Raw genomic sequence first — 27,237 nt, forward strand, 5'->3', positions numbered from 1 at the left:
TCTATGTATCTATATCACGAGTTAATGATATTTGCAATCACACATTGGGCACTATTTTCCCACCAACTTGCATTTTAATGTACTGATTCATTCTGATACTACTTGTTTAGGCTTAGAAAACTAAAAACAATGTCGTGCTGTAGAAACTCAAATATCATCATAAGTATACAATCCTGCTTCCAATCCCTTAATCTGCAAAGCCAACAGCTTGGAGTAATACCGACACATAGCCAAGTTGCCACCATGGAACCAGAATCCAGGAAGTCCACTCTTCTGCCAGATAGTTCTCATCTCACCCTCCTCGTTGAAACCCCAAACATCGTTGACCTTATCGGCAACAGCATCGCCAAACATGGTCCTTGACTGCGTTCGCATATTTTGATATCCCGTGGCGAATACAATCTCATCAGCCTCGAGCTCAGTGCCATCAGCAAATCTAAGACCGCGGGGAAGAACAGTCTCGATTTCTTGTCCGTGCTTCACCTTGATCTTGCCATCGGCGATGAGCTGCGATGCGCCGACATCGATGTAGTAACCTCCTCCGCGCTGGAAGTACTTCATCAAGAGTCCTGCACCGTCTGGGCCGCGGTCAACCTTGAAGCCGGCGCGGTCGAGGCCGTCCAGGATGTCTTTGTCACATTCGGCTTGCTTCTTGGTGGTTTCAACAGCAAGTGCTTTGAAGACTGGGATGGGGAGTCCGTGAATCAGGAGATCGGCATCGTCGACGGGAGGACCATCTTCGCTGTAGACACCCTTGAGGCCAATGTCCGTGATTGCCTTTGAAGAAACAACGTGGGTGGTGGATCGTTGGACCATTGTTACGTCGTAGCCCTTCTCGAGGAAATCCTGAGCAATGTCGTGTCCTGAGTTGCAAGAGCCCACAACGATGGCCTTCTTACCCTGACTGTTCTCCTTTGCACCAGAAAACTCGGAGGAATGGCAAAGACGATCGCCCTTGAAGTCGGAGATGCCGTTCATATCAGGCATGTTCTTCTTTCCAGAGTGGCCAGTAGCCTGGATGATATGGCGAGGGTGAAACGTTCGCTTCTCAGTGGTACCATCATCCTTCTTCCTCTCAACAGTGACAGTCCAAGTCTTGGAAGCCTCATCCCACTTGGTGTCGATGAGAGATGTCTTCATCCAGATGTTGAGTTCAAGAAGGGTAGCATATGCCTCAAAGAACTGAGCCAATTTGTCCTTTGGCGTGAAGATAGGCCATTGAGGTGGGAATTGAAGGTAAGGCATATGGTCATACCAGACCGGGTCGTGAAGAACGAGTTGGTGATATCTCTTTCGCCAATTGTCACCTACACGGTCGTTCTGATCGATTGCTAAGGCTTCTACGCCTAGCATCTTAAGTCGGGCAGCAGCTGTGAGACCAGCCTGGCCAGCACCTGGCATTGTTAGTAAGAAAAATCGACTGCTTGAATGATAATAGCTTACCAACGATCAGGACAGCTGGGTCATCTTTGGTAAACTCGGAAGTTTCAGCTCTTCGCTGAGCCCAGTTCTTTCGGCCAGGCATACCGCCATGCTCAACGCCACGAGGTCGATGGCCGTTGACAGTTTCTTCATGACCTTTGAGATCATTGATGCGTGTGTAGAATGTAAAAATCTTCCACTGGCCATTGACTTCTACCAATCGCGCAAGACCCAATCCTGTACCTAAAACAGTATCGAGAGTGAAGAAGAATTGAACACCTTGTACTTCACCCTTGCCATCGATGGGGATGGATTGGGGCTTTCGCACTGCGGAGTTGGTATCGAGACCGATTTCGGCCAAGCGAAAACCATTCTTGGATTGAGAAGATTGCTTCAAAAATGATAAAATATTGTCTGGTCCTTGGACTGTTCTAAAGGACCAAGTGAGCGCAAGATGATCTCGCCAGAAACCGTCCTCGGTGAAGAGTTGCGATAGAGCGGGGTAGTCTTTGCTCTGTAGGGCCTTGTTGAACGCGTTGACTACACCGGTGGCAATTTGTTGCGGGTCGGAACTTGTGGGCTTTGGTGAGGCAGAGGGGAATTTGGCTGGGATGATGTTGGTTGAGCCTGGGACTGCCCACGCCCGAGAAGCACGAGGAATGGATTGAGGAATGATATCGCCCATGATGAAGTCTGTGAGTAGAAGAAGATGTTGATGAAGAAGGATAGAGTTTATTGATTGAACTGAGGGGAAGACCTGTCCTTAAGTATTGAGTTGGCTGTGCATGCAGTGGGTTGTGAAACATAACCTATCAATGATGTAGAGTGTAGAACCCTTGGCCTCAACCCTTTCGGCACTTTTACCAGTTATCCTCACAGAAGTGGCATATGTCAGTCATCCTATTGGACTCTTCAATGAGGCTGTTGAACCGTTTCGTCAACTTGCTTTGACCTTTCCCCACGTTTCGAAGTAAATCTGGTACTAAATTGGGTCTCTCAAGGATCCTCCCCGCTTACGCTAGCTGTAACCATCACTAACGCAAACCACCCCGCACTTGAACAGTGAGTTGGTTGACAGACTGCGGTTCCGAAGGGACCTGCTTTGCGGAGACGGGTCCGGATGGCTATTGCGGAGGCGGTTGCGAACGTGGAGGACTAGAGAGACATCAATGGTATTTATTTCGGAGAAAGTGATCATTTGGAGATACTGACTATTTGATCAGAGGTGAGCATTGTAGTTTGGGCATATTTTTCTCTCATTATTCCAGTGCCCGACTCACGGCGTGCAAATCCCGCTTGCGTGAGATTCCGAGACCAGACTCATCATTTTGGTTGACTTGCATGTCTTCTATCCATGCCTTAATAAGTCGCAACCTCACCGAAAACCTTCCATAAGTATTGATGAGGTTAATATGAGGCTCTGCATATCCTGAACATCGTCATGTAAGCAAGTTGCCGACCTTTGAACCAATGGACAAAGATGACTTGTAATCTCAAGCTGACAACCGCTTGGCAATTCCCCAACCACGGCCCGCCGCGATATATTTCCGTTGTGAAAATCTGACATGTAAAGATGCGATAAAAATTGTTAGAAGCTGGAATTGACCTCTGATAGCGAATATCGTGCCGAAACAGGAAAGAAAGAAAAACTCTTTATCATTATTGCCGTGTTCGCGAAGCAATCTTCACCTTACTGCGACATTTGGAATGATCCGAAAGATAGACTTCGATCCGTAAAAACTATGAACCAAAGTAAGAAAAAGCTTTGGGAGTAGATAGAGGTTTTTTAATCGCTTGTCTATATTAGGGGAGTTATAAAATTTGGTATTGACTGACAGTGAAGCATAGTATATATATAACTCAGAGACCTGTGAACTCTCAGTATTTCAACACCCCCAACATCGTTCTTTGCATGGCTTCTAAGGAGATGAAATGTCTAGCTTGCTAGGTAATCGATAAATCTCTAGCAATACTAACAAATCTTTGTCGAAAAGGATGTTGCCTTGGTTTGGCGGAATGCCCTATCCGTGTCTTGCTCATGCGATTTTGAGCACCACAAATGATGTTGAAGGAAAACAACAAGTATAGAAAAATCTCGCGTTTTGTAGCTTGGAGGCTTGCACAGAAGAAAGAGATGTATGAGTGTTAGAAGGTCCCCAGAGTCAAAGCGGTCCAAGGCACGCAGGAAATTGACAGGGCCACACAACCAATTGTCAACCTTCGGTCAGCCTGACTTTTTGTCTTTGTTTCCCATTTGTTCTGACCTCATGCAGTATTACACTATCTCGATGGTTACAATTTCACATGTAACTCCACCAATCAATATTATGCAAGCATGCATAAGTAAATACGATATTCGGGCAATTTGTTCCGCTAATCACTACCGGTACTCTGGTGAGGCAGGGTCCTTTAGATGCATCACAAATAATGTCTCCTTGTCGACCCGCCATGACAAACAATCAAGATCCACTCTGATCTCAGGGTCCAAATCGGCATAACAGGAACCTAAGCTATTACTCCGATGCAACTAATCGTTGGTAAATATTATAAAGGAACGCCTTCCCTTCATGTTGTATTCGGAATGGATCTAATTGCTGAGAAAGCTATTAACTACAGCTTACTAACCCTTGTGCAGAGTGGGGAGAAGGGTTCAAGAGGGTATAGACTTGATGACAAACCGTTCTAAACAGCTTACAAGCGTATGACAATACACCCACTTGCAAGCGGGTCGCATATTATGCATATTCGTATATTTTACTGTGGCTGCGGGACTGTTGCAAGTGGCTTTATGCAATGGCATATCAGATCCCCAGAGTGTTTGGCCAATATGCATCGTTAAAGGTTCGGCCGCTGAGTCGGATTTCGAGCCCGACTGTGCATGGAACCCTCGGCACAGTCAGTGGAATCAATGGAAATTGGGACCAGGGACGTGGCCGTGGGAAAAATGCAGAGTCGGAGGCTTGCATGGAAGGAATTTGAGTATATATAGCTGTGTTCCTGCCCAGATCTAAAAAGTTCTCGACAGGTTCGAATAACCATCTCAGCAGATTCAGTACTTCCAGAAAGCCTATTACTCTCAAAAATAGACAAGATGAAGTTCACTTCCATCATCACCGCAGGCCTTCTCTCTGCTTCTGCCCTTGCAAAGCAAGCCGCTTACAAGTATGAGCGCCTTGACAAGGACGATGCTGTAAGTAGCCTCTGAATATGATTATCTACAGTATGCTGATATGCGCAGCTTCTCCTCGTTGTCGATATCCAGGAGGGTCTTTACCAATTGACCCGCGATTGGGATCCTACTTTGTACCACCATCAGTCTATGGCCCATGCTGCCATTGGAAAGGCTTTCGAAATGCCTGTCATTCTCACCACTTCCGCTGACCAGGGTAAGTCTTCAAAATGTTGGAGAGGCTACAGTTACTAATGACCTCTAGGTCCTAACGGCCCCCTCATGCGTGAGATCCGCCAGATGTACCCCAAGGCTCCCCTCGTCCAACGTCAAGGCCAAGTCAACGCTTGGGACAGTGAAGAGTTCCGAGATGCTGTCAAGGCCACCAACAAGTCTCAAATCATCCTTGCAGGTATCACCACTGATGTGTGTACTACCTTCCTCGCTCTGTCTCTTCGCGACGCAGGCTACTCCGTCTGGGCCAACATCGAGGCTTCCGGTACCACAACTCCTCTCATCCGCGATGTTTCCAACGATCGCATGCGCGACGCTGGTGTCCAGGTTGTCAGCCTGTTCTCCATCATCTGCGAGTTGATGCGAGACTGGAGAAACACTCCTGGTTCCAAGGAGATCTACCCTTGGCTTGGACAGTACTTCCCTATTGCTGGCTACATGGCACGCGGACATGCTGCAGCTATCTCCAATGGTACTATCCAGCCTGGTGAGGAGGGTTACACTTCTTACCCTTAAGCCTTTAAAGCATTATTATGATAAAGGCTGTTGGAAAAACAATAGCGGCAGATCACTTTTGAAATGCCGTGTGCAGCACAGGTAGACAGAAAGTTGTCGATTGTGCAGGCGGAGTGCCCGCTCGAACATGACCTGGGCAACTCTCAAATTACATAGACTTTACTTGTTTCTTCGTCATTAATTGGCTCCTATTTTACAATATTTTGAATAAACATCGGATTGAGTTCATTTAAGACCCATATGGTGAGAAGTGTAAACCTTGATGCAAAAAACTGTTAGGCCTGGACATCATCTAATAAACTTAAATCGACCACAAAGACCAGTCGGATTGCAAAATGTGGAGGCAGTAAGCTCCAGTGGCACTAACTTGATGAATGTGTAATACGACCAAGATGCAATGTGAAGGGCTCAAGCCCGACTGGCCATATTCAGCCACCGTCGACTTGGATTGGTTCATCAGAGCTCAGCTCATCCCAGCCAAGACTACATCACTCCATGATCTGATCAAACACGTTATCGCCTGTTAATGTTATTTTATAAGGGAATGTCACCCCAGAATACTTTGCCAATACTTTGCAGTCCCTTTTCGTGATAACTAGTGCTTTCGGAAAGAAACTGACAAATGTCCGGCAACATGGCGTCAAATACTAAAATCCCACGTACAATGCGGGCCGTTCAATGGCGCACTATCAAAAATGGCATTGAAACAAACCTGAAGTTCATCGCCCATGCCAAATTGCCTAAAGGCTCTGACACTCTGCCGAAGGGCCACTCGCTAGTCAAAGTCGCCTACGCATCCGTCAACCATCTGGATTACAAAGTTGCTGAGATGCCACTCGCAAGCATGATCTTTACCAAACCCGTCACACCAGGTCTCGACTACTCTGGAACAATTGTGTCTACTGCACTAGGAGATTTCGCGATTGGTCAACGTGTCTTTGGGAGAACCGAGTTGCCGACAGGTGGGACTTTGGCGGAATATGTTGTGGTTGGGGAGCAGGGTTTGGCGGCATTGCCAAATGGTATGTCTTTGAGGGATGCGGCATGTGTCGGAATTTGCGGAACTACCAATGTTCAATACCTCGCATCCTTGATCAAGTCGGGAGACAAGGTATTCATCAACGGCGGCAGTGGTGGTGTCGGTATGTTTGCGATTCAAGTTGCAAAAGCATTGGGGTGCTCGCAAATCACAACTACTTGTTCAGCCTCGAATGCCGAGTTCTGTCGCGCTCTTGGGGCTAATGAGACCATCGATTACAAGTCTGAAGGTATTTTAGAGATACTGAAGGATAGGGAGGATCAGTTTGATCTGATCTACGATACAATCTTCAGCAACCCTAATCTGTACTGGCAGTCGCACCATTACCTCAAACCGCAAGGATCGTACATCTGCGTTGGCTTTCCACCCACCTTTCAGTACTTCAAGACTCTGATCAGTATCAAATTGCTACCTAGATGGTTTGGTGGCGGACAGAGAACGTTCAAGTTTCAGTCAGTCGTGGCAAATCGACAGGACTTTGAACAGATGGCTGAATGGATCAGAGAAGGGAATGTGAAGGTGGTTGTCGAGGAGGAATTCGACTTGGAGAATGCAAGTAGGGCTTACGCGAAGTTGAAAGAGGGTAAGACTAGAGGGAAGTTGGTGGTTCGTGTTGGCGGAGAACCTGTTGGAGAGCAGTAAACCATTGAAGATCGTGTTATTATTGTGGAGGAATATTTAGGATTAATGAGTAATTACATAGTCTGAGAACTATGATTCAAGTGACCTTTAACTAGAAAGAAGTACATCTCATTCCCCGTTACCATACTGACGCCCAATGTAAAATAAAAGTCCAAACTCCATCCAGTTCATTAACAATATGCATACACGCAACCAAATCTCATAGCACAAGTGCCTGGTCATTCAAGTTCACAAACATCTCATTCCAAGTCATCTCCTCATTAGGCGCTCGCTTCCAAATATCTTCCAACACGGCGATGACCGCATGAACGGACGCAAACCGAATCTCGTCATATATAAACCCTGCCAAGGCACGAATAGATTTTTGTTCTTTAGGGCATTGTGAGTGTGCGCCTGCTATACAGATTGGCAGAACCGCGCAGTTGAGGATCTTGGATGGTTTCCGGATGTTGAAAATACAGTCGAGACAAGATTGCGTGTGTTGTTGCACGAGAGGATGGTTCGCTGGAAGACCACAGACAGCGCGGTAAAGGTAGATTAGTGCTGCATGCTGAAAGATGCGCACCAGGCTATATGCTTGGGCTGACTCTTTATCGCACTGAATGGGTGGTTGTTCGATGGGCGGTTGATCGACGGGCGAAGCGCGTGGGGATGATACATCCTCCACGGCGAGAGGAGCATAGGTCGGTCGAAGAGCGGCCTCAAAAACACGAATCCTTTCGATGGAAAATTCTTCAGCCATGCGTGTCGTTGACTGGATATAGAAAGCCATGCTTGAGACTTCTTGGAACACTGTTGATAGCGAACAGTATCCCTGCGTGTCTCGTCCCCACCAGACTGGTCCTCTATCAACCACTTCCCAGATTGTTGGTGGAAAAGATGGTGACTGGCCTGTTAATATCGCTCTCGTAAGATCTGTACTCGCAAATTCGGATAGCATCATGTGGAGAGGATCCTGGCCTGTTCCTAACACCGCCGTCATACCACCCAACTGGTTAATGATAGCTAGCACTCCATCTCGATGACTTGATGTTGATGACGATGTTTGGGCACACTCGAGGAACCCGTCGTGAAAATAAAGTAGTAGTACTGCAAACAGCAAGGTCTGCAAGGATCCGGCTGACTTGGAACAACACCCGTCAACTTCTGCCCTCAGTGCAGCTAAACACTCAGCCCTCTTGACGTTCAGTATGCTCTTGCTGTTTCTGCCATCTTGCAACCACCGATGGGAGTCTGCGAGAACGCACGTCGCGAGAAGTACAACACGATGTTGGAGTGCAACCATAGTTGGTGGGGCACATGGTTTTGTCGACGTTGTGAGTAAGGGCCAGAATCGACCGTGGAAGTAATCCAGGGAACGCTTTTCATAGACAGCGAGTGACGCGACAAGCTGCTCATCTGCTGTAGAGATCTGATAGATGGACGGCACCGTGACAGCCGGTCGAGTGCTCCAGCGGATAAGGCGCTGGTTGTAGTCGCACGTTGCACCAACTTTGGCGCAACGTGAGCAGGTTGGCTTAGCGAGGTCGCACTTGATACGGCGCTTTTTGCAGGGCCAGCATGATCCTTCCACGACGCGGACGCGCGCTTTGGGTGCCTTTGAAGTTGCGAGTTGCGTTTCGGATCCCATTGCTGATGTTGAACTAATCCAAAGTGTGGAAAAGGGGATAACAGAACTGAGTTTGGACAGGGTAAAAACTCGTCGTGATCTGTCTTGGCTTTGTCGCGTTTTGTTATCTTAGCTGCATCCTAGGGGCGATCATAGCCCGGATGTATGTAAGGCACAGCAGAATAAGGTAGGGCAAAAGTGACAGGATCCACTGAAAAGCAGAGCCCCCTTTTATTCCAAAAGTAAGACCCAAGTGAGTGAGTGATAAGGCGACAAAAGGGTTCGTTTTCTTACCAGTCACAATCTGTTGACTGCCGTGTGTTACGCGGGGAAGCGACACATAAATTCAACAAGGTCCAGGCCCAGCCAAATGGCTCCTCCGCAATTTACGCCCCGCTCAAGAATGGGCAATCTAATTGCCATCTTGGGTATAGATCCACGATACCATGACTCGTCATGACTGGCTGAGAGTCTGTCTCAAGCGGAGATTCCGGGTATAATTCCCGGAGGAATGACCGGCTTTAGACCGGTCGAGTTATTGGTCGGAAACTCAAGCCACTCATCATGGTCGACTCGACCAGCAAATTTAGACTGAGACTGAAAGACAATATGTATCATAGGATGCAGGGTTTCCCCGTATTCTGAATGATCTTGTGGCATCATGGTCCGCGAGTCAACAAACACGGAACTCAAGGGAATTGAGCTATGTCTCAGTTGAGATCTCGATCTCTGGATAGGTATGTGTATTTGTAATCCGGTCGGCTAGTCAGGTGACGGTTTCAGGAAAACATTAACCTTAATGCTAATTGTCATGGAAATCGTTCGGTACCTAGTTAGAGTGACATCTGAAATCTCATTCCAATCAATTTAATCAGGCTTGATGGTATTTCAGCTCTGGTGACTGAAAACTACTATCTAGATGTATGGTTACAATTCAAGTGAATTCCCATCTTGTAATCCTCCCATGGACGCTTTTTCTGGGCAAATTGTAGCATAATGATCATGCTGATCTGAGTTTATTGTGAAAGAATCCTTGAAGGTTGTAATAACTATTGTTGCAAATCTCCGTCTTTCATTACTGATACATCGACATTTAAACTCATGAAATAAGGTAACGACCGTCGATGCCACTAGCAACACCCCGCGACTGTAGCCTTAAATGGCTACCGACTCTAAAACAGCCTCGCATTTTTGCTAAAGCAGCTCTTGACCGAATTCATCATTTCAATAGAGATCTACACGTACTAGAAAATAATTCATGAATCGACATAGGGTAGTTAGTTCCCAACACAATGCTTTATCATCCTAGTTAACTCATTGGATTTACCAGCAAAATGGATCCATATCAGTATTGCCCCGTGTCTGGAGTCGTGTAAAATGACTTGGGCTGTATTATTCAAAAACAGTTGTATTTAACTGCGTAAACTAGGAGGTGCGTAGATATCACTTTAGGGTCTATCGATCTAGACCAACGACAACAAAAACGCAAACACAGCTTGTCTCCGGCCATTTAAGATTTATCATAACTCATGTATCGTAAGGATTTATGTACAATGAACCCAAAGAATGTTTTTTAAACCATTCTAGTCAAGACGAGGAAGATCACCCTTCTCCTGAGCCTCTTCAACAAGCTTGTTGTAAACTTCCACCTTTTCTTCGTACTCCTTTACAAGGGCCTCATCTCTCTTGCCAGGAGTAGCGTCGTCTCCGCCAAAAGCTCTAACCGCGGCGTAGTAGACATCAGCAAGTCCTCTGCAGACACCGGAAACACTGGAGGATTGACATTGGAAGTACAAACTATTAAGGTCGTTAGAAATCTATGGGTTGATTAAGGATTTTCAGGTTACTTACTCGGTCTTGAAGTTGCTGTCGATGCGGGCCTTGGCGCTCACAGTGAAGCGGCTCTGGGCGCGGTAGTTGTGGTAGCCAAAGTCGTGACGGTTGCAAGCAGGGATGAAAGGGAAACCGAAAGGGTTATCAGGCGAGGAAGTGCAACCGTCAGAGGTCCAGTCGACAGTGGGAGGATTACGGGCGTTGCGACGAGCGGTGAATTGTGGGAGTGTGACGCTGAAGAGGAGCTGATCTGTCACAGTGTTCAAGCTCTGGCGCTTTGAAACAGATGCATCTTCGCCTGTGGGTAGGGCGATAACGGCTGGGAGGAGTGAAAGAATGGTGGCGCTAAACTTCATCTTGAAGATAATAGAATTGGTAGATGATGAAGGAAAGGGCCAAAACTATTTACTGCTGTTGCGGGGTTGAGCAGAAAGGTTTAGTTTGAACAGCTGGAGAAAGTGCTTTGTTGAAGAAGTTCCTTCCGTGACGTTATGAAGAACTATTTATATGTATTTTGGACACTTGCTACAGAAGCTAATCTGCAACTGTAGCATCAATGCATTACTACCTACTCTGTATAGTCTACAACGGCGGATTGTTGCCAGCCATGGTGCCAAGGCTATAATTCGAATTGACTACCTGCCTAATGGAGTAATGATCTCTACTGGCAGGACTATTTCCAAGGTCACGCACCGGTCTTGAGTCAAATGATTTGCTAGACATCGCCAAGTCGCGGCAGTACCTTAATTCTCAGTTGCCGACCTGCTTGTTTAAGCTCACAAGAATACATGGATGTCATCTTGTTCGTGGTGCCCATCGTGAACATTATTGGGTAGCTTAGAGGCTTGGTCGATGCGGGGTTGATCAAATTGCCGCTCCATTTCTGAAATAGGAATATTGTCCGATGAGCGAGTGGAAATGGACAAATGACATGTTGTAACGCGAAGCACTTGTTATGTCTTGGCTGAGAATCAAGGAATCGGCACGAAATATACAATTTAGCTTCCAATTCCATGTTCGTACATAGTGACTAGTAGCAGACATGTGAACATGACTGTAAACTACTGCTCTTCGTTTTCTGCATATATAAAATTCGCAGCTGTATACTATGGTTAGCCTGGCGCATTTGAACCTTTGTACGTAAGAAAACCTACCAACAGGAGCAAGACCATTTCGTTGCGCCCATTCACGGACTCCATGTCCGGCATCCTCGGAACCCCAATGCTTCCTCTCTTTCGGTTTGGTCAGATGGAGTTTCTCAGTCGTTCCGTTGGCTGCAGCGAATGCGAGGAAAACATAACGGTGCTTTCCTGTTTTTGGTGGCGGAGCGGGAGCCTTGTACTTGACGAGGTCTTTCAGATGATGTTTAGATGTTGTTGATGAAGAGATAGAAGTTACCGTTGCAATCCAGTGGCAGAACTCGGACCATTTAGGGTCGTCTCTGGATGGCGCGTCCGGGTCAGTGAGAACAACCACATATGTCGCGTGCTTCTTCAAGATTGCTTCAAGAGAATCATCTGAATCGATCCTGTCGAGATGAACCTTTGGGGCCTTTATGAGGTGTTTTGGTTTGAGGGTATTGCCAAGATCAGCTGAGTCGCGTTTCCATGATGCGCTGAGCCCAAGAGCGGGAGGGAAATCGTCGATAACCGTCGGAATAATCTCAGCTTCTACGAGTCTAGAAATGTCAGTCAATATTATCTGTAAGAGGTCCTTGATTGTTGTACTTCTCGCGAATTTGATTCAGGCCATCCCCATTGGATCCAAGCATATGCTGCTCTTCGCAAATGACGCTGCCAACCTGTGCGGCAAGTAGCAATGAAAGTCCCCAGAGCATGTTGGAAAGAGTTTCAATGTTCGATTATATTGTTAGAAACAATTTGTTCAATAATGCCTTGGACTCAATTGATATGATGATGAAAGAGTTTCGCCTTGACATTCCCCGCAGTCAACCATGTTTGTTATATCTTGCCTTTGAAACGCTTCATGATGTCACAAATACCTGCCACTGACGTGAGTGGAAAGTGCGACCCTAAAAGTCGACAACAGCTTCTGGAACCATTATGAATGCTTTAATATAAAATCCATTTATCGTCAAAATATGTACAGTTGAATTATTTATATATATAAACACTATCGTAATTGGGTAACTTCAACCCCTCAACACCCAATACTTGTCGTCATTAATTCATTAAACCAGTGTCAAATTTAGTTGAAACCCTCGGGCCAAAACTCCTCAAGCCACTCATAGGGGTCCTCAGGCTCATACGCCAACTTGACCTCGCCCTTGTACTTGGTGATGTTATCCCTCGTCTCATTGTACAAGGCGTACTTCTCATCTGGTCCGTTTCCAACGTAGTAAGGAACAGTTTGCACGTTGTTGCCGATCTCCTTGTCACATATGCTTGTGACGTTGTCAATCTGAGCGTTCTTCAGACGGAACTCATCACCAAAGTTGGGGTTGATCTGGGACGAGGTCAGCACGAGTCATATGGAAAGTCGGGTATATAGTTAACTCACGATTCCCATTCGAAGACCATCTCTGGCAACGACGTTCTGGATGGTGGCGTTGCGCTTGGCTTGGTTGAGGCAGTTGCCGCAGGACTGATAGAATGTCCCGAAGCCCTCAGCGTAGAAGCCGGTGATGTTGTACTTGCCGCCTAGAGAGTTGTCTTGGAAGATCTAAACATATTAGTATTATTCTTTCCAAGATGCAGCAAAGACATACCTTGTCCGTGGCACTTCGGGCTCCACCACCGATGACTCTCAATTGCGTGTTGAGACCCTTGGATGTTAGGGCATCCTCGCAAACATCCTCCCACCAAACTAACAAAATTAGCACAATCCTCAGATCAAGATATTAACCAGAACGGGATATACCATTCTCGACCCAAGCATCTCCCAACGCATGGATACCCTCAGCCTGATGTTTTCCAATGATGACATTTCGGATAGTCGCGCCGGGCATCAAGTTGAAAACGGTATCGGCATCCGTACCCTCTGCCTGTTCGTTGCAACTTCCCTCTGGACGCTCATATCGCTTCATCTTGCCGTCAAAGACCTCGCCGGGCAAGATGTACTTGGCATTCTTGAAAACAACTGTCTCTTTGGCAACGGGAAACTTGGTGATGGGGAAAGGGAATCTTGGTGGTGGTCTTTGACTGAGATCACCTTGTGTAGCGTCTGTGTCGCCCTGCTTGCCATCACCAGTCTTGGATTGGCGGGTGTCGATGGCAGCACCGTGGGCGAGGGGTAGAAGTGATAGGAGGAGTGATGCCTTCATATTGGATGCCTGAGGGTAGTTTTCGTTGAGAGGATGAGGTTGAGAAGATGTCGTGATTCTTGAATGAGGGAGTATTGGAGGATGGATGTTCCTTTTATATATTTATCTCTTCTCTGTGGTTATCCATCACTTCCCCCCATTATGTGTGATCCTAGGCACATATCACCAAGAACCCTACCATCTATGCATGGACGAGCGATATAGGCTCTACTAAATTTCGTAACTAAATTGCTCGTAAATGCTTGCGGATTTAGTGTTGCGTTCCCATTAATCCCCGTATCAGATGCACTAAGTCATTAGTGACATATCGGAGGAATCCTCTCCATGAATCATGTTCGAGGGAAATGTACTCGGTTCCTTCTCCAATGCTTGGCATCTCGTTTGTTTGACAAAGAATCTGGGGTTGGTTATGTTGACTCTCTTCTAGGAGTTGAACAATTGAACATTTTGTGGGGGAAGTTGAAAAGGCGGGGTGCATGGGATTCTGAAAATACAGAAGATTGATTCGTGGAATCGTGATTATCCGCTGCTCAGAGTGTCTTCCATCAATCAGCTCTCATATATACGACAAGGGTATGCTTCCCCAGACCAGGCGGATTGACCAAATTGAAATAAGCTCACCGATTAACTCATTAACGTAGCCGGCATAAACCCATACGCTCATGTGAGTCTAGAATATCGTTATTGACTACCCCGAGGTGCTGTTGCATCAGACGTTTGTGGGGTTCGTTTATCCGTTGACGGGGGGTTATTTGGGGGCGTTGCATCACCCCCAAACCTTGACAAAGAACTCATCCTGCACTGCACTTGTGCGTCCCAAAAGGTATCTTTGTAGGCCTCCGCTCCGGTGTTGAGCGAGTCAGATCAATATGCATCGTACGTTGTTTGGTGAAAACAACAATGGAGACTGGGACACAGCTGCAATTTCATCTTGCTGGGAAGGTATAAGACATATCGAAAATCACATATAGCCAGGCGTCAAGATCCACGATGTCTTCCATTTTCTGCACGATCCGATAGATTGGATGCCCAATTAGAAATATCTATCATGCATGAACTAGATATAATGGAGACGATACTTCATCTCATGGCGATCATTACACGCCTTTCCACGTGTCGTTGAAGCATCGAGAGAACGTCGAGGGTGTGTAATCAAAATCACTGCCAGCCTAAGTCCGGCAATGGAATCCCAAACCACTTTCAACGTTCTCAATCAAAATTACACTGGGTTCAACGTCGCTGTGCCATGTATGTAGAGTTTATTGCCGACGGCTGTGATCGAGGAGATCATGCTGGAGCTATAGCATGACTGCCATCCATTAATGAATTTCTTACATCATAACCGGGGTAATGCTTGTGATGTGCAACTAGTGTCGTGTTTGTTCTCAACTTTATCTTCTTGTTATTCTTAAATATTAGTGGTATTTCCCTAAGTATCTCTAAAACAAGCATGCGTATAAGGATGAATGTGTCACTCACAAAATCGGAAAGTCCTTCGTACTTGACGGGCATTCAACTGGGATATCTTGGTTTCTACCTCTTATCTGAAGTTGCTTAAGTAAATTCCCAGCAAAGGGCAACTTCATAAACATGAATTGAAAACTCTGAAAACCAGGGCAGATTCGGGTGCAACCCCCAAACGTTCTAATATGGTTATATGAAGGACTATCCACCCTGCCTAGATCACATCTCATATCCGTGTTTGAGCTGAAACTGTTTAGTATTGGACAGAAGGAAGATGGGATGACGCGCCCCCCACTGTCTTCCCCAGACTTTGGGGTTTGCCGCTTCACTGTCACAGTATGGAATAGGTCGAGATCTATTTTCATAGCTATACACTGGGGCATGACCAGTTTGGAAGAGAATTGAGAAACCCGTCGTTTGGAATAACGCTTTAAGCTTCACATATAGATAATTTTGAAGTATTCGACACAAGGACTACTGTTCGGCATTTACTGAGTTCTCGAGGTTCGGTTTTGGAAATCACAGGCTCTAGCCACACCATTTATTACCCCAGAATGAACCCTTGTGTCTGTCCACACGAGCTGATGCCGAAGTCCCTGTAGTATGACAGAAGATCGTCATTACCCCAGAAATCATCCACCAACCATCGCAGATTCTTTCCTCAAACTCCACCAATAACTGGTCACAATACTATAGTTTTGGTATGAAGGGTAGCATTCACTTTGAACCTTCAATTTTGTTGTTTCACAAATGTAGCGTTGTAGATAGAATAACACGTTAATGTTGCAATAGAATATTGTGACGATCCAAGGGCATGGCCTGAAAGGGGAATTTAGACAACATCTCCTGGGTCCGTGGCTCGATCTGGAAGCGCTGCTTTACCGTAAAGAATGTCGACATCCGAGTTCATGCGATTCAGATTTCTATAAGAAGTCGCCAAGTTTCGTGATATCTTGGCTTGGATATCCAGCAGATTAAGGATCTCAGCTCTCGATCATCATATACACAAGCTCACCGAACTGAACTTGACAAACCAGATTCTTACTCCTGACAACACTCTGAACTTCGCACGCCAGCCAGCATCACATCATCATGAAGCTGACCTCTGTTTTCACGGCCGTCTTTGCCACCTTGGCAGTCGGTTCACCTCTCGAGACTCGCGATGCGCACATCAAGCGCCAGGCCGCTGAGGCCTGCAGCGTTGGGTACTGTACTCAAAACGGAGGAACTACTGGTGGTGTCAAGGGTCAAACTGTCACGGTGACCACTCTCGCCGCTCTCCAGGAAGCCGCCGCGCGAACTGGACCTCTCACCATCATTGTGTCTGGCAAGTTTACTGGCAGTGATCGCGTACGTCCTGCGTCTGACAAGACTATCATCGGTGCGGCCGGCAGCTGTAAGTGCTTCATAACCAGATAAAATATGCTTAAACTGACTCGCTCCAGCTCTTACGGGCATTGGATTCTACGTTCGTCGCCAGAAGAACGTTATTCTCCGAAACCTCAAGATTTCCAAAGTTGATGCTTCCAACGGCGATGCTATCGGTATCGATGAGTCGACCAATGTCTGGGTTGACCACTGTGACCTGTCCGGTGATTTGAGCGCTGGCAAGGATGACCTTGACGGTCTTCTTGACATCTCACACGGTGCTGATTGGGTCACCGTATCCAACACTTACTTCCACGACCACGTAGGTTCATATTCAAGCCTAAATGTGACAGATTTGCTAATGAAACTCCTGACAGTGGAAGGGCTCGCTCATCGGCCATTCTGATAACAATGCTTCCGAGGATAAGGGCAAGCTCCGCATCACCTACGCCAACAACTACTGGAAGAACGTTAGTAGCCGTCAGCCTCTGATCCGCTTCGCTACTGTTCACATCGTCAACAACTACTGGGACCAGATTCTCCTCTCTGGTGTTAACACTCGCATGGGTGCTCAAGTCCTGGTTCAGAGCTCTGCCTTCGCCAACTCTGTCGAGCGAGCCATCTTCTTCGCTGATTCCAAGGAGACTGGCTATGCTGTTGTTGACGATGTTGATTTTGGTAGCTCAGTCAACTCTGCTCCCAAGGGTACACTTACTGCTGCTTCTTTGCCCTACAAGGTTACTCTTCTTGGGTCTAAGAAGGTTGCTTCTGTTATTCCCGGCACTGCTGGCCAGAAGCTGTAAACAAAGGTGCTGTTTAGTGACGGCAGTTGCACGAATCCTATATGGTTTACTTGGATACGACATCCGGCATGATGCAGTATTGAGCTTGTCCAACATAGCATATAGTGATTAATCAAGAGATTCCGGATTTTCTCCATGTATCAAGTGCGCCACGCATAACATGACTGTAAATGTATTAATTCAACATGAGTATTTACACCAGTATCTCCTCTGGTTAAGGTTGCTAAAGTAGTAGTCAGATTCGTGAGCCGTCTCACATTACATACAAAGGCTGTCAATCTGAGACTTAAAACATCGGTGATTAAAGAAGTGAAGTATATATGTGCACCGTGATTTCATTGACTTAATCAGTCAGAACTGGAGGGGGCGCCGGACCAACGTCGTAGAGAGAAACATCATCGATACCAAGAAACAAGGTAACCGCATCGGGACCATCGCAACGAAGTCGGAAAGAGAACCTGATATCCTCATCAAATGGCTTGAAAGTCGTCTCAAAAGGTTTGTACTGGTTGAGCGCCGTGTAGTTAGGTGTCCAGTCTTCAATTAATCTTTCGTTTTGCAGTGCTTCAATGACACAGTTGGTTCTGCCTAATACTGGCTCGGGGTCGTCGAAAACTGCAGCAGAGAAGGAGAGGCGGTAGAGGCGTTCTGTTTCGAGGTCGTTGATGGTCTGGTTGAGGGTGTTTCCTCCGACACCTTGGGCGTTCACGAGCTTGAAAGTACTGCGCTAGGTTAAGTGGATGCCTTTGCACGATGTGGGCAAGAAGATGAACTTACCCGTACTTATCGCCTGAGTTAGCCTTCCCAGGTTCACTTTCGATACCTCCAGTTCTGGAATCCCAGTCTGCATTGTTCTTGTCCTCAAAATCGCCGTTCTTGATGAAGTTGGTGGGCTCGGGAATCTCAGTGATGGTAGTGGTGAAGTCCTCGATGGATGTTGCACCGGTCGTCGCAGAGTATTCGGTGGTGTAGTCAGAGGCGAAGGAGGTGGTCTCAGACCAAGTAGCAGTTTCTGTGATGGTAGTCTCGAGAACGCTGGTGACATCACTGGTGACAGTAGAATGGGAGTCGGTCTCGGTGGTGGTCCCAGTCGTGAGTGCCTCAGAATCAACGGTGGTAGTCGCAGAGAGCACTGAAGTAGGGTTTTCGGGCTTGCATGGCGCAGCAATGGCCATAGGGAACAGGACAGCACCGATGGTGCAGAAAGAAACGAAACGCATCCTGAATATCAACGAGAGTAATGGACGTAGCGTCTGTAGTAAGAGAGTGTATGAACGACAACGTTGGAAGGAAGAAAAGAAGAAAGACTTAGTATTTAGGAACAGACTACTTTTTAAGCTATTACAACTAGATAGCCCAATCCGCTGTCAATGCCGTGAAATCGTTTACAGTGGAGTGTAAAGAGGCACAGCTGTTGGCCAAGTCAATATTGAAGATAATTAAAGATTGAACGTACCTTGCAGCTAAAACGATAGCCCAAGACCTAGCCTGGATTCGTTCTAGACATCTAGATTGATTTTTGCTTAGCGCATGATCTAGGCTTACGAGTGGTGCATTTCAGGGCGTTTTTCAGCTCGAGTCAATAGTTTATGGCAAAGTCCAGGGGAACTTGGGCCGCTAAAGGTCAAGCGAGCGGTGCACTAACCTTGAAAGACAAGAGCTATCAATCGTGGCTTGATATGGATCAACGCAATAAACCCTAAAAAGTAATTATCAGCTTCGAGAAAATACTCAGGGGGAACTGATTTTTTTTTGTAAAGAACCTGTAAAGCTTCTCCTATTCTCTCCTGAAGAGACATTGTCTGAGTTCAAATTTCAATCATCTCTAACGTGGAGTACAAGTACGAGGGAATGAAGGCAAGAAACAAACAAACCTTGCAAAGAGTTGTTCTCTGGCTTGGAGCTTTGTTCATATTATGGCACGCGATGTCGTTCCTCTTCTCAGGCAGATCGCCAGAACCTAACCAGTCAAAGCTCGAGGAGTCCGCAAACTTGGTCAAGACACCTGGAGATACACAACGAGCCGCAGCAATTATCGACGCTTTTCGCTTCTCGTGGGACAAATACGAAGAGTATGCAGCGCCTCATGATACGCTGTTGCCAGTCAGCAAGACTTATGAGGATGATCGGTGCGTTTTATATTGCAATTGAAAAGGTGGTAAACTGACCCTTTTAGAAATGGATGGGGCGCAACAGCTGTGGATGGTCTAAGCACAGCCATCCTCATGGAAGAGGCTATCATTGTGAATAAGATCCTGGAACAGATCGCAGCGACTGATTTTACTGCTACTGCGGTGCCTAACCAGCCCATCTCGCTGTTTGAAACTACAATTCGCTACCTTGGAGGGTTATTGTCAGGTAAGATCTTCTTGACCTGACTTTCCAGTCTCATTTACTCATGCAGAGTCCACTAGCATACGATCTGCTCTTGAGCTCCCACAAACATCTTGTGAAAAATTCTCATCACATAAAAACACTATTGGAAGTAGCTGTGACTCTTGCAGACAGACTCAGTATTGCCTTTGACACACCCAGTGGTATTCCCGATGATGAAGTCATCTTCAACCCGACACCTCGCCGGTATGGCAACACGGACAACTCCATCACCGCATTCGGCACGCTCGTTCTTGAATGGACTCGACTAAGTGACCTCACGGGTAACAAAACATATGCTGCTATTGCCCAAAGAGCTCAAGATCATTTGATTCACCCCAAGACCAACGAACCTTCTACACTTCCTGGTCTCATCGGCACGTACGTCAGACTCAAAGATGGTTGGTTTGGTGACTATCAGGCTGGCTGGGGCGGCGGCTCTGATAGCTATTATGAGTATCTCATTAAGATGTACGCGTATGATCCTGTTCAGTTCGAGGAGTATGGTGATAGCTGGATCCAGGCCGCTGAGTCGTCAATGAAGTATTTGGCTTCTTCACCTTCCACACGTCCCGATTTGACTTTTCTGGGAGAAATGCGCGGAAGCATTCTTATTCCTATGTCGAGTCACTGTAAGTTCCCAACTGAAGATAACTCTTGAACATGGGCTAACAGCAACAGTGGCCAGTGTTTGCGGTGGTTCTTTGATCCTAGGCGGCCTCCTTCTCCAGAATCAAACCTTTGTTGACTTTGGTCTGAAACTATCTGAGTCGTACTTTGAAACCTACCGTCAAACTCCCGCTGGCATAGCCCCCGAAACCTTTCGCTGGATGGACAACGGCAATAACCCTTTAGTCCAAGATAACGCCAATCGCTCGCCTCCCCGAAAATGGCAATCCTTCTACGAGAAGAGCGGCTTTTTCCACACCAATCCAGAGTATATCCTCCGTCCTGAGACCATAGAAAGCTTGTACTATGCCTATCGAGCTACTGGAGACAAGAGATGGCAGGACATGGCGTGGGAGGCCTTTGAGTCGCTGAATAAGATGAGCAAGGTCGAGGGTGGATACACAGGATTGAGAAGTGTGATGAAGAGTGCAGAAGATAAGACCAGGGGTTTCGTGGATAAGATGGAGAGCTTTTGGCTGGCAGAGACGTTGAAGTATTTGTACTTGATGTTTGCTGAAGACTCGGAAATCCAGGTGAGAAGCGACGGCAAGATGCGGTGGGTGTTAAACACAGAGGCACATCCACTCTTAGTAAGGGGTCGATAGTATCTGTCAATCGCTTTGTAATATATTCAAGGATATCTAAAGCAATTCGACGACACTAATGCCACTATCAGAAACTCTCTCTCGCTGTTGTGTATATCGCAAATAATCCATAGGGTAGGTATATTTAACGACACTATCCTGTAGGCAATACGGTCAGGCGATATTTAGCTCACATGCTTCTTCCGTGAATAACTCTATCAGTAAGGGCTCATTTTATTATGAGTACCATTCCACGCGGAATTTGCTTTGTAGAATAACCCCAACTCCCGAGGTTCATAGATCTACCAAACTGTAACGTAACAATACCTTACAGAGAAAGTAATGATCAACATGCGCACATGACTCTAAATATCCATCCACCCCAAATTAGGCACGGAACGAGACATTTAGAAACCCAAGATCCAATATTGTGTAATTCATCCTTTTTTATTTTTGCGCACGAATAAGCATTCAGGAATTATGCGGAGAAGATCAAGGTTTAAGATCGACAGGGGGCGGGTGCATTTCCCAGAGTAGATACAAGATGACGATCCGGGGTATTAACTGCCGAATGACGTCGCGTGCAAAAGGGAATAACCTTGTTAAAAAGGTTTGCCAAGAGGTTATTCTAGAGTAAAGCAGGAATGGTCAAAGTTGCGGAATGGATATATGAATACGAAGATGGTGGGACTGGAGGTTAGTCAAGCTTATGTTAACTAGTGGGATTAGTATAAGAAGCTTCCATTTCTGCAATCTTGTCTGAAGCGAACAATCACGGGTATTAAGTCTATAGGGATATCCTCTCAGGATATATCGCCTTTTCATCATGCTTCCGCACTTCAAATCTCTGTCCCTGGCCTTTCTTTCACTGGCTACAGGTGTCAGCTCCCAACCTCAAGTCCACGAAGCTTTGTCAGCTCTCTCCCTCCGCAACGCTGATAATATCCGCAGCCACTTGCACCTCCCTTCGACTTCAAACGGCCACTCCATCACTTGGCGAAGCAGTGATCCAAACATCATCAACGGAGATGGTCTAGTTAAACGTCAACCGAGTGACACTGACGTTCTCCTTGTCGCATCCATTGAGTTGGACGGTGAGATCCACGAGCGTGAATTTAACGCCTCTGTTCGTCAGGCACCCACTGTTGAGCCTTTGGAAGCATATGCATTTTCGTATTTCACAGGCAACTCCCTTGAAGGCGAAAAGATCTACTTTGCCGCCAGTAAGGGCAACAATGCACTGGATTGGCAGGAACTCAACGGCGGGAAGCCTGTTTTGAGTTCAACAAAGGGCACCAAGGGCTTGCGAGACCCCTTCGTCATTCGCTCTGTCGAAGGCGACACCTTCTTCCTCATCGCCACCGACCTTTCTATCGGTAGCGGTACATCCTGGGGCGACGCTGTCCGAAAGGGCAGTCTTTACCTTGAGATCTGGGAGTCGAATGATCTCATCAACTGGTCTGAACAACGACATGTCAAGGTGTCCCCTGACAATGCCGGAAACACCTGGGCTCCTGAAGCCTTCTGGGACGACGAGAAAAACTCATATGTTGTGTTCTGGGCGTCATCCCTGTACAACACGGCCGATCACTCTGACAACTCTTACCATCGCATGATGTATTCTCTCACTCGAGATTTCGTCACTTTCTCTGAGCCTGAGATCTGGCAGGATAGCAAGACATCGCGCATTGACACTACTGTCCTCAATTCAGGCAATTCCTTCTACCGCTTTACCAAAGACGAAGGATCTGTCAGTGGCTGCACCGATATCATCCAAGAAAAGTCATCGACTCTGCTCGCCGACGTTGACGGATGGACTGTTCAAGCGACCTGTATCGGCAAGAACGCTGGATTGCAAGCTGTTGAGGGACCTACGGCTTTCAAATCTAATGCTGATGATGCACACGGTGAGAAGTTCTACCTGTTTGTGGATGAGTATGGTGGTCGAGGTTATGTGCCTCTCGAGACAGCAGATTTGGATAAGCCTGCCTGGAAGGTTTCGGCCAACTATAAACTCCCTACTAGCCCCCGACATGGAACTGTCATTCCTGTTACCAAGGCAGAGCACGAGAAGCTTATGAGTGCTTATGGTGCATAGATACCCATGTCTGTACAGATCCATCTTCAGTTGAATTGATAGTTTAAACACTTATTTATGCAATCTAAAATATCAATATGGATGTTTTATTGAATATTAGAGTTGTTGAGAGGCTTGGACTTGCATTTACTTGCATTTGATAGTAAAGTACAGAAATCAACTAGTACTGTGCCTCATTGTGAATAGACAAGAAGAATATTCCCTTGTCTTTTTATTATAATCAATACATAATGCCTGCATGAGCATCGTATGCAGGCCATGATTTTCCTCCAACCCCATTGCTCCTCTTTGCTTATTGAGACATGCGATCTATCATCCCACCTCATCTCAACCCCTCACTTCGTCATGATCTGCATGTTGTGATAATAGCAGCTCCAATCAAAACTTGGCAATTCTTCCGCACAAACCCCTCATCATGCAACTCTTTTATATACTGGATAAATTGAGCACAGAAAAACTCTTTTTACTTGAATGCTTGGAAGTTCAAGGATTCATGACGCCATGGGGAGAACGGACTTGAATTTCACCACCAATGCGAGGTGCACCTAGCGGCAAATCCGGGTTACGAGCCGGTGCAGGCGTCTTGAACTTAACTGAGATTCATATATAATACATATCGCTACCGTATAAATTCACGACTGATACGCCATCTGCTATGAGCGTTGAAATATACAGATGAAGCTGTCCAATCTCTTCCTTACGGCCCTTGCGGCCGGTAGCTGCCATGCTACCAACATCATGCCCCGTGGTGGGCGGCCGTCCTCCATCATCAACAATGCTCACAAGAGAGAACTTTTGCAAGACATTATCACCTTTGACGAACACTCCCTTTTCATTAATGGTGAGCGTGTGACTATGTTCTCTGCAGAAATCCACCCTTTCCGTCTACCTGTGCCATCGCTGTATCTCGATCTATTCCATAAAGTCAAAGCAATGGGCTTCAACATGGTCTCTTTCTACGTCGACTGGGCTCTTCTGGAAGGCAAACCGGGCGAGTTCCGATCCGAGGGGGCGTTGGATCTACAACCCTTCATAGACGCTGCCCAGGAAGCAGGTATCTACCTTCTTGCTAGACCAGGGCCATATATCAATGCTGAAGTATCTGGCGGTGGATTTCCGGGCTGGTTGCAGAGAGTCAAGGGGTTCTTGAGGACCAATGCTACTGACTATCTCGCTTCAACTGATAAGTATGCTATACCGTTCCCTTGGTGGATATGTATCTAATGTGTGTCAGCTATGTTGCAAAGGTGGGAGCAATCGTCGCAAAGGCCCAAATCACCAACGGTGGGCCCGTGATCCTTTATCAGCCAGAGAACGAGTATAGTGCCGCTCAAGGAACACCTTTTCCAAACCACGACTACTTGGAGTATGTCAACGACCAGGTCCGCAAGGCTGGTATTGTTGTGCCTCTTATCAACAACGATGCGTGGCAAGGTGGTACCGGTGCTCCCGGAACTGGACCTGGAGCTGTTGACATATATGTATGTGATCTAGAAACACACAGTCAGCGTTGCTAATGTTAATAGGGACATGATGGATACCCTGTCGGGTTTGATTGCGTAGGTTCATTGCGAGTAAAGGTTAGAATCGTTACTCACTCTTTTAGACGAATCCTTACAAGTGGCCCAAGGATGGCTTACCAACGACTTGGCATGCCGAACATCTGGACAAGAGCCCCAACACTCCGTACTCGATCATTGAGGTATGTCTTTATACTTGTTGTCGAGTTATTTCTTCTGACTCTCTGTAGTTCCAAGGCGGAGCTTTTGATCCTCCCGGAGGTACCGGGTTTGACAAATGCTATGAACTTACCAACCACGAGTTTGCTCGTATCTTCTATAAGAACAACCTTGCTGCAGGTGTGACAATCTTCAACATTTACATGGTACGTTCACCTCCTACCTCGTAAGATTTAACAACATCGCTCACGGCTCAGACATGGGGAGGCACCAACTGGGGAAACCTTGGCCACTCTGATGGATACACCTCATACGATTACGGAGCGGTAAGTTCTCACACTCCAAAATCCTGTGTGAGAGGCCCCTAACATCTTGTCAGGCTATCAAAGAGGACAGAACAATCACCCGCGAGAAATATTCAGAGATCAAACTCCAAGGCCAGTTCCTCGCAGTTTCACCAAACTATGCCGTAGCGACAGCAAGCAACTTCACGACGACGAAGTACACCAACAACGATAAGGTAGCTGTTACAGCACTGACTACGAAGAAAGACGATGCCTTCTACGTTGTGCGACACGCAGATTATCGAACAACAACCACCGAATCGTACAAGCTCAAAGTAAAAACCTCTGCGGGACAATTGACAATTCCTCAACTCGGTGGATTGCTTTCATTGCATGGCAGAGATTCGAAGATCCATGTCGTGGATTACCCTGTTGGGAAGTACAAAGTTGTGTATTCCACTGCCGAAGTCTTCACATGGAAAGACCTTGGTGACAAGACTGTTCTTGTGATTTATGGTGGACCTAAAGAGTTGCATGAAGTTGCTGTCAAGAGTGACTCCAAACTCAATGTCGTCGAGGGTGATGGTATCAAGACGGAGAGAAAAAAGGGAGCGACTGTCTTTCAGTTCACGACCAGCTCTAAGCGTCGGGTTGTTCAGATCGGATCTCTCCACGTCTACGTTTTGGGTAAGTCCTTTCTGATCAAATTATCTTTCAAGACTAATGTCGCCAGACCGCAATGCTGCGTATAACTACTGGGTTCCTACACTACCAGAAAAGGGTGACCGCGCTGCGTTTGGATCTTCTGTCATGAACCCAAAGGCAGTTATTCTCAATGGTGCTTACTTGATTCGTTCTGTTGCCATCAAAGGATCGAAACTTTCCGTACAAGCTGACTTTAACGCCACTTCACCGTTGGAAATCATTGGTGCGCCAAAAGGAACTTCGCGACTTGTCATCAACGGCAAAGACACACCATTCAAGAGGTCCAAGCTTGGGAACTGGCTCGTAAACCCAGCTGTCCAACTTCCTGATGTCAAGATAACTGATCTGAAGTCTCTGGATTGGAAATACGTGGATTCGCTTCCCGAGGTGAAGAAAGATTATGATGACGCCAAGTGGCCCGATGCTGATCTAAAGAAAACCTTCAACTCTAAATGGCCGCTTAACAACTCTGTTTCTCTCTACGGAGGTGACTACGGCTTCCATTCTGGCGCGATCCTGTTTCGGGGGCATTTTACTGCTGATGGGGCGGAGTCCAAGTTCAAAGTCTGGACTTTTGGAGGTCTTTCATACGGAAGTTCAGTATGGTTAGATGACAAGTTTCTTGGTTCAGTTGTCGGTACCGGACCTGGCAATAATGACACGTCAACTTATTCCCTTCCCAAAACGCAAAAGGGCAAGAAACATGTTGTCACTGTTATCGTGGATAATATGGGATTGAACGGCAATTGGGTGCCTGGTTTGGACGAAGGGAAACAGCCGCGAGGTATCATTGACTGGTCTCTGGAATCTAGCTCTGGTAAGGAGACTAAGATTTCCAAGTGGAAGATCACGGGCAATCTTGGCGGAGAGAACTACATCGACAAATTCCGCGGTCCGCGCAACGAGGGAGGTTTCTTTTTCGAGCGCCAAGGATATCACTTGCCGTCCCCTCCTCTCAGCAACTTCAAGTCTGGCTCACCCTTCAAGGGTATATCAAAGCCAGGTGTGGCGTTTTACACCGCTAACCTGAAATTGAACCTCCCATGCGACAAATTCGACATCCCGCTATCCTTCGAATTCAAGAACAACACTGTAAGCACCGGCTCTTACCGTGTGCTTCTTTACGTCAACGGCTTTCAATACGGTAGATACGTGAGTCACGTAGGCCCACAGTCAGTATTTCCCGTTCCAGAAGGTGTTTTCAATTATCAAGGCGACAATTGGATCGGCCTTGGTCTTTGGGCGTTAGACAAGGGCGCCAATGTTGAGGGGTTGAGCTTAAAGGCTGGCGTTCCTGTGCAGACTGGTCGAGAACCTGTCAAGTATGTCAAGGGGCCCAAGTACGATCATCGTCGTGGGGCGTACTAGTCAACATGACATTACTGAGCCGAGAAAAAGGTGAAGATATTCACTCTTGGCGTGCCGGGGTTGTTGATTGGTTGAGTCGTACTTGAACGCGGGTT

At 46.7% G+C, this 27,237-nt stretch overlaps 12 protein-coding genes across 12 annotated transcripts; 6 read left to right on the plus strand and 6 right to left on the minus strand.

The window, feature by feature from the left end:
* Positions 1-147: 147 nt before the first annotated feature.
* Positions 148-2,107, minus strand: FSST1_007735 (uncharacterized protein; the record flags this gene model as incomplete). Its single annotated transcript, XM_083224548.1, has 2 exons — positions 148-1,394; positions 1,444-2,107. 2 exons carry the CDS (start codon positions 2,105-2,107, stop codon positions 148-150), a joined length of 1,911 nt encoding a protein of 636 aa, XP_083083696.1.
* A 2,406-nt stretch (positions 2,108-4,513) lies between these two features.
* On the plus strand, positions 4,514-5,341 carry FSST1_007736 (Isochorismatase-like protein; the record flags this gene model as incomplete). The annotated part of the gene is made up of 3 exons (XM_083224549.1): positions 4,514-4,612; positions 4,661-4,808; positions 4,857-5,341. 3 exons carry the CDS (start codon positions 4,514-4,516, stop codon positions 5,339-5,341), a joined length of 732 nt encoding a protein of 243 aa, XP_083083697.1.
* A 634-nt stretch (positions 5,342-5,975) lies between these two features.
* On the plus strand, positions 5,976-7,022 carry FSST1_007737 (NAD(P)-dependent alcohol dehydrogenase; the record flags this gene model as incomplete). The annotated part of the gene is made up of 1 exon (XM_083224550.1): positions 5,976-7,022. The coding sequence occupies one exon, from the start codon at positions 5,976-5,978 to the stop codon at positions 7,020-7,022; it is 1,047 nt and encodes a 348-aa protein (XP_083083698.1).
* Positions 7,023-7,221: 199 nt separating this feature from the next.
* On the minus strand, positions 7,222-8,652 carry FSST1_007738 (transcription factor domain-containing protein; the record flags this gene model as incomplete). Its single annotated transcript, XM_083224551.1, has 1 exon — positions 7,222-8,652. The coding sequence occupies one exon, from the start codon at positions 8,650-8,652 to the stop codon at positions 7,222-7,224; it is 1,431 nt and encodes a 476-aa protein (XP_083083699.1).
* A 1,562-nt stretch (positions 8,653-10,214) lies between these two features.
* FSST1_007739 (prokaryotic phospholipase A2-domain-containing protein) lies at positions 10,215-10,820 on the minus strand (the record flags this gene model as incomplete). Its single annotated transcript, XM_083224552.1, has 2 exons — positions 10,215-10,428; positions 10,483-10,820. The coding sequence occupies 2 exons, from the start codon at positions 10,818-10,820 to the stop codon at positions 10,215-10,217; spliced, it is 552 nt and encodes a 183-aa protein (XP_083083700.1).
* Positions 10,821-11,525: 705 nt separating this feature from the next.
* FSST1_007740 (phosphatidylethanolamine-binding protein) lies at positions 11,526-12,301 on the minus strand (the record flags this gene model as incomplete). Its single annotated transcript, XM_083224553.1, has 3 exons — positions 11,526-11,563; positions 11,619-12,142; positions 12,192-12,301. The coding sequence occupies 3 exons, from the start codon at positions 12,299-12,301 to the stop codon at positions 11,526-11,528; spliced, it is 672 nt and encodes a 223-aa protein (XP_083083701.1).
* Positions 12,302-12,672: 371 nt separating this feature from the next.
* On the minus strand, positions 12,673-13,747 carry FSST1_007741 (pectin lyase fold/virulence factor; the record flags this gene model as incomplete). The annotated part of the gene is made up of 4 exons (XM_083224554.1): positions 12,673-12,930; positions 12,985-13,146; positions 13,193-13,290; positions 13,345-13,747. The coding sequence occupies 4 exons, from the start codon at positions 13,745-13,747 to the stop codon at positions 12,673-12,675; spliced, it is 921 nt and encodes a 306-aa protein (XP_083083702.1).
* A 2,556-nt stretch (positions 13,748-16,303) lies between these two features.
* FSST1_007742 (pectin lyase fold/virulence factor) lies at positions 16,304-17,382 on the plus strand (the record flags this gene model as incomplete). Its single annotated transcript, XM_083224555.1, has 3 exons — positions 16,304-16,607; positions 16,657-16,901; positions 16,957-17,382. 3 exons carry the CDS (start codon positions 16,304-16,306, stop codon positions 17,380-17,382), a joined length of 975 nt encoding a protein of 324 aa, XP_083083703.1.
* A 343-nt stretch (positions 17,383-17,725) lies between these two features.
* On the minus strand, positions 17,726-18,602 carry FSST1_007743 (uncharacterized protein; the record flags this gene model as incomplete). Its single annotated transcript, XM_083224557.1, has 2 exons — positions 17,726-18,104; positions 18,160-18,602. 2 exons carry the CDS (start codon positions 18,600-18,602, stop codon positions 17,726-17,728), a joined length of 822 nt encoding a protein of 273 aa, XP_083083704.1.
* Positions 18,603-19,233: 631 nt separating this feature from the next.
* FSST1_007744 (glycoside hydrolase) lies at positions 19,234-21,029 on the plus strand (the record flags this gene model as incomplete). Its single annotated transcript, XM_083224558.1, has 4 exons — positions 19,234-19,511; positions 19,559-19,740; positions 19,797-20,387; positions 20,437-21,029. 4 exons carry the CDS (start codon positions 19,234-19,236, stop codon positions 21,027-21,029), a joined length of 1,644 nt encoding a protein of 547 aa, XP_083083705.1.
* An 805-nt stretch (positions 21,030-21,834) lies between these two features.
* FSST1_007745 (glycosyl hydrolase) lies at positions 21,835-23,106 on the plus strand (the record flags this gene model as incomplete). The annotated part of the gene is made up of 1 exon (XM_083224559.1): positions 21,835-23,106. One exon carries the CDS (start codon positions 21,835-21,837, stop codon positions 23,104-23,106), a length of 1,272 nt encoding a protein of 423 aa, XP_083083706.1.
* A 675-nt stretch (positions 23,107-23,781) lies between these two features.
* FSST1_007746 (glycoside hydrolase superfamily) lies at positions 23,782-27,142 on the plus strand (the record flags this gene model as incomplete). The annotated part of the gene is made up of 8 exons (XM_083224560.1): positions 23,782-24,293; positions 24,341-24,587; positions 24,633-24,665; positions 24,713-24,808; positions 24,857-24,991; positions 25,043-25,111; positions 25,165-25,756; positions 25,803-27,142. The coding sequence occupies 8 exons, from the start codon at positions 23,782-23,784 to the stop codon at positions 27,140-27,142; spliced, it is 3,024 nt and encodes a 1,007-aa protein (XP_083083707.1).
* Positions 27,143-27,237: the final 95 nt, after the last annotated feature.

Source organism: Fusarium sambucinum, chromosome II, assembly GCF_050947815.1.
Source record: "Fusarium sambucinum isolate potato_lamoka chromosome II, whole genome shotgun sequence".
Taxonomy (NCBI): Eukaryota; Fungi; Ascomycota; class Sordariomycetes; order Hypocreales; family Nectriaceae; genus Fusarium; species Fusarium sambucinum.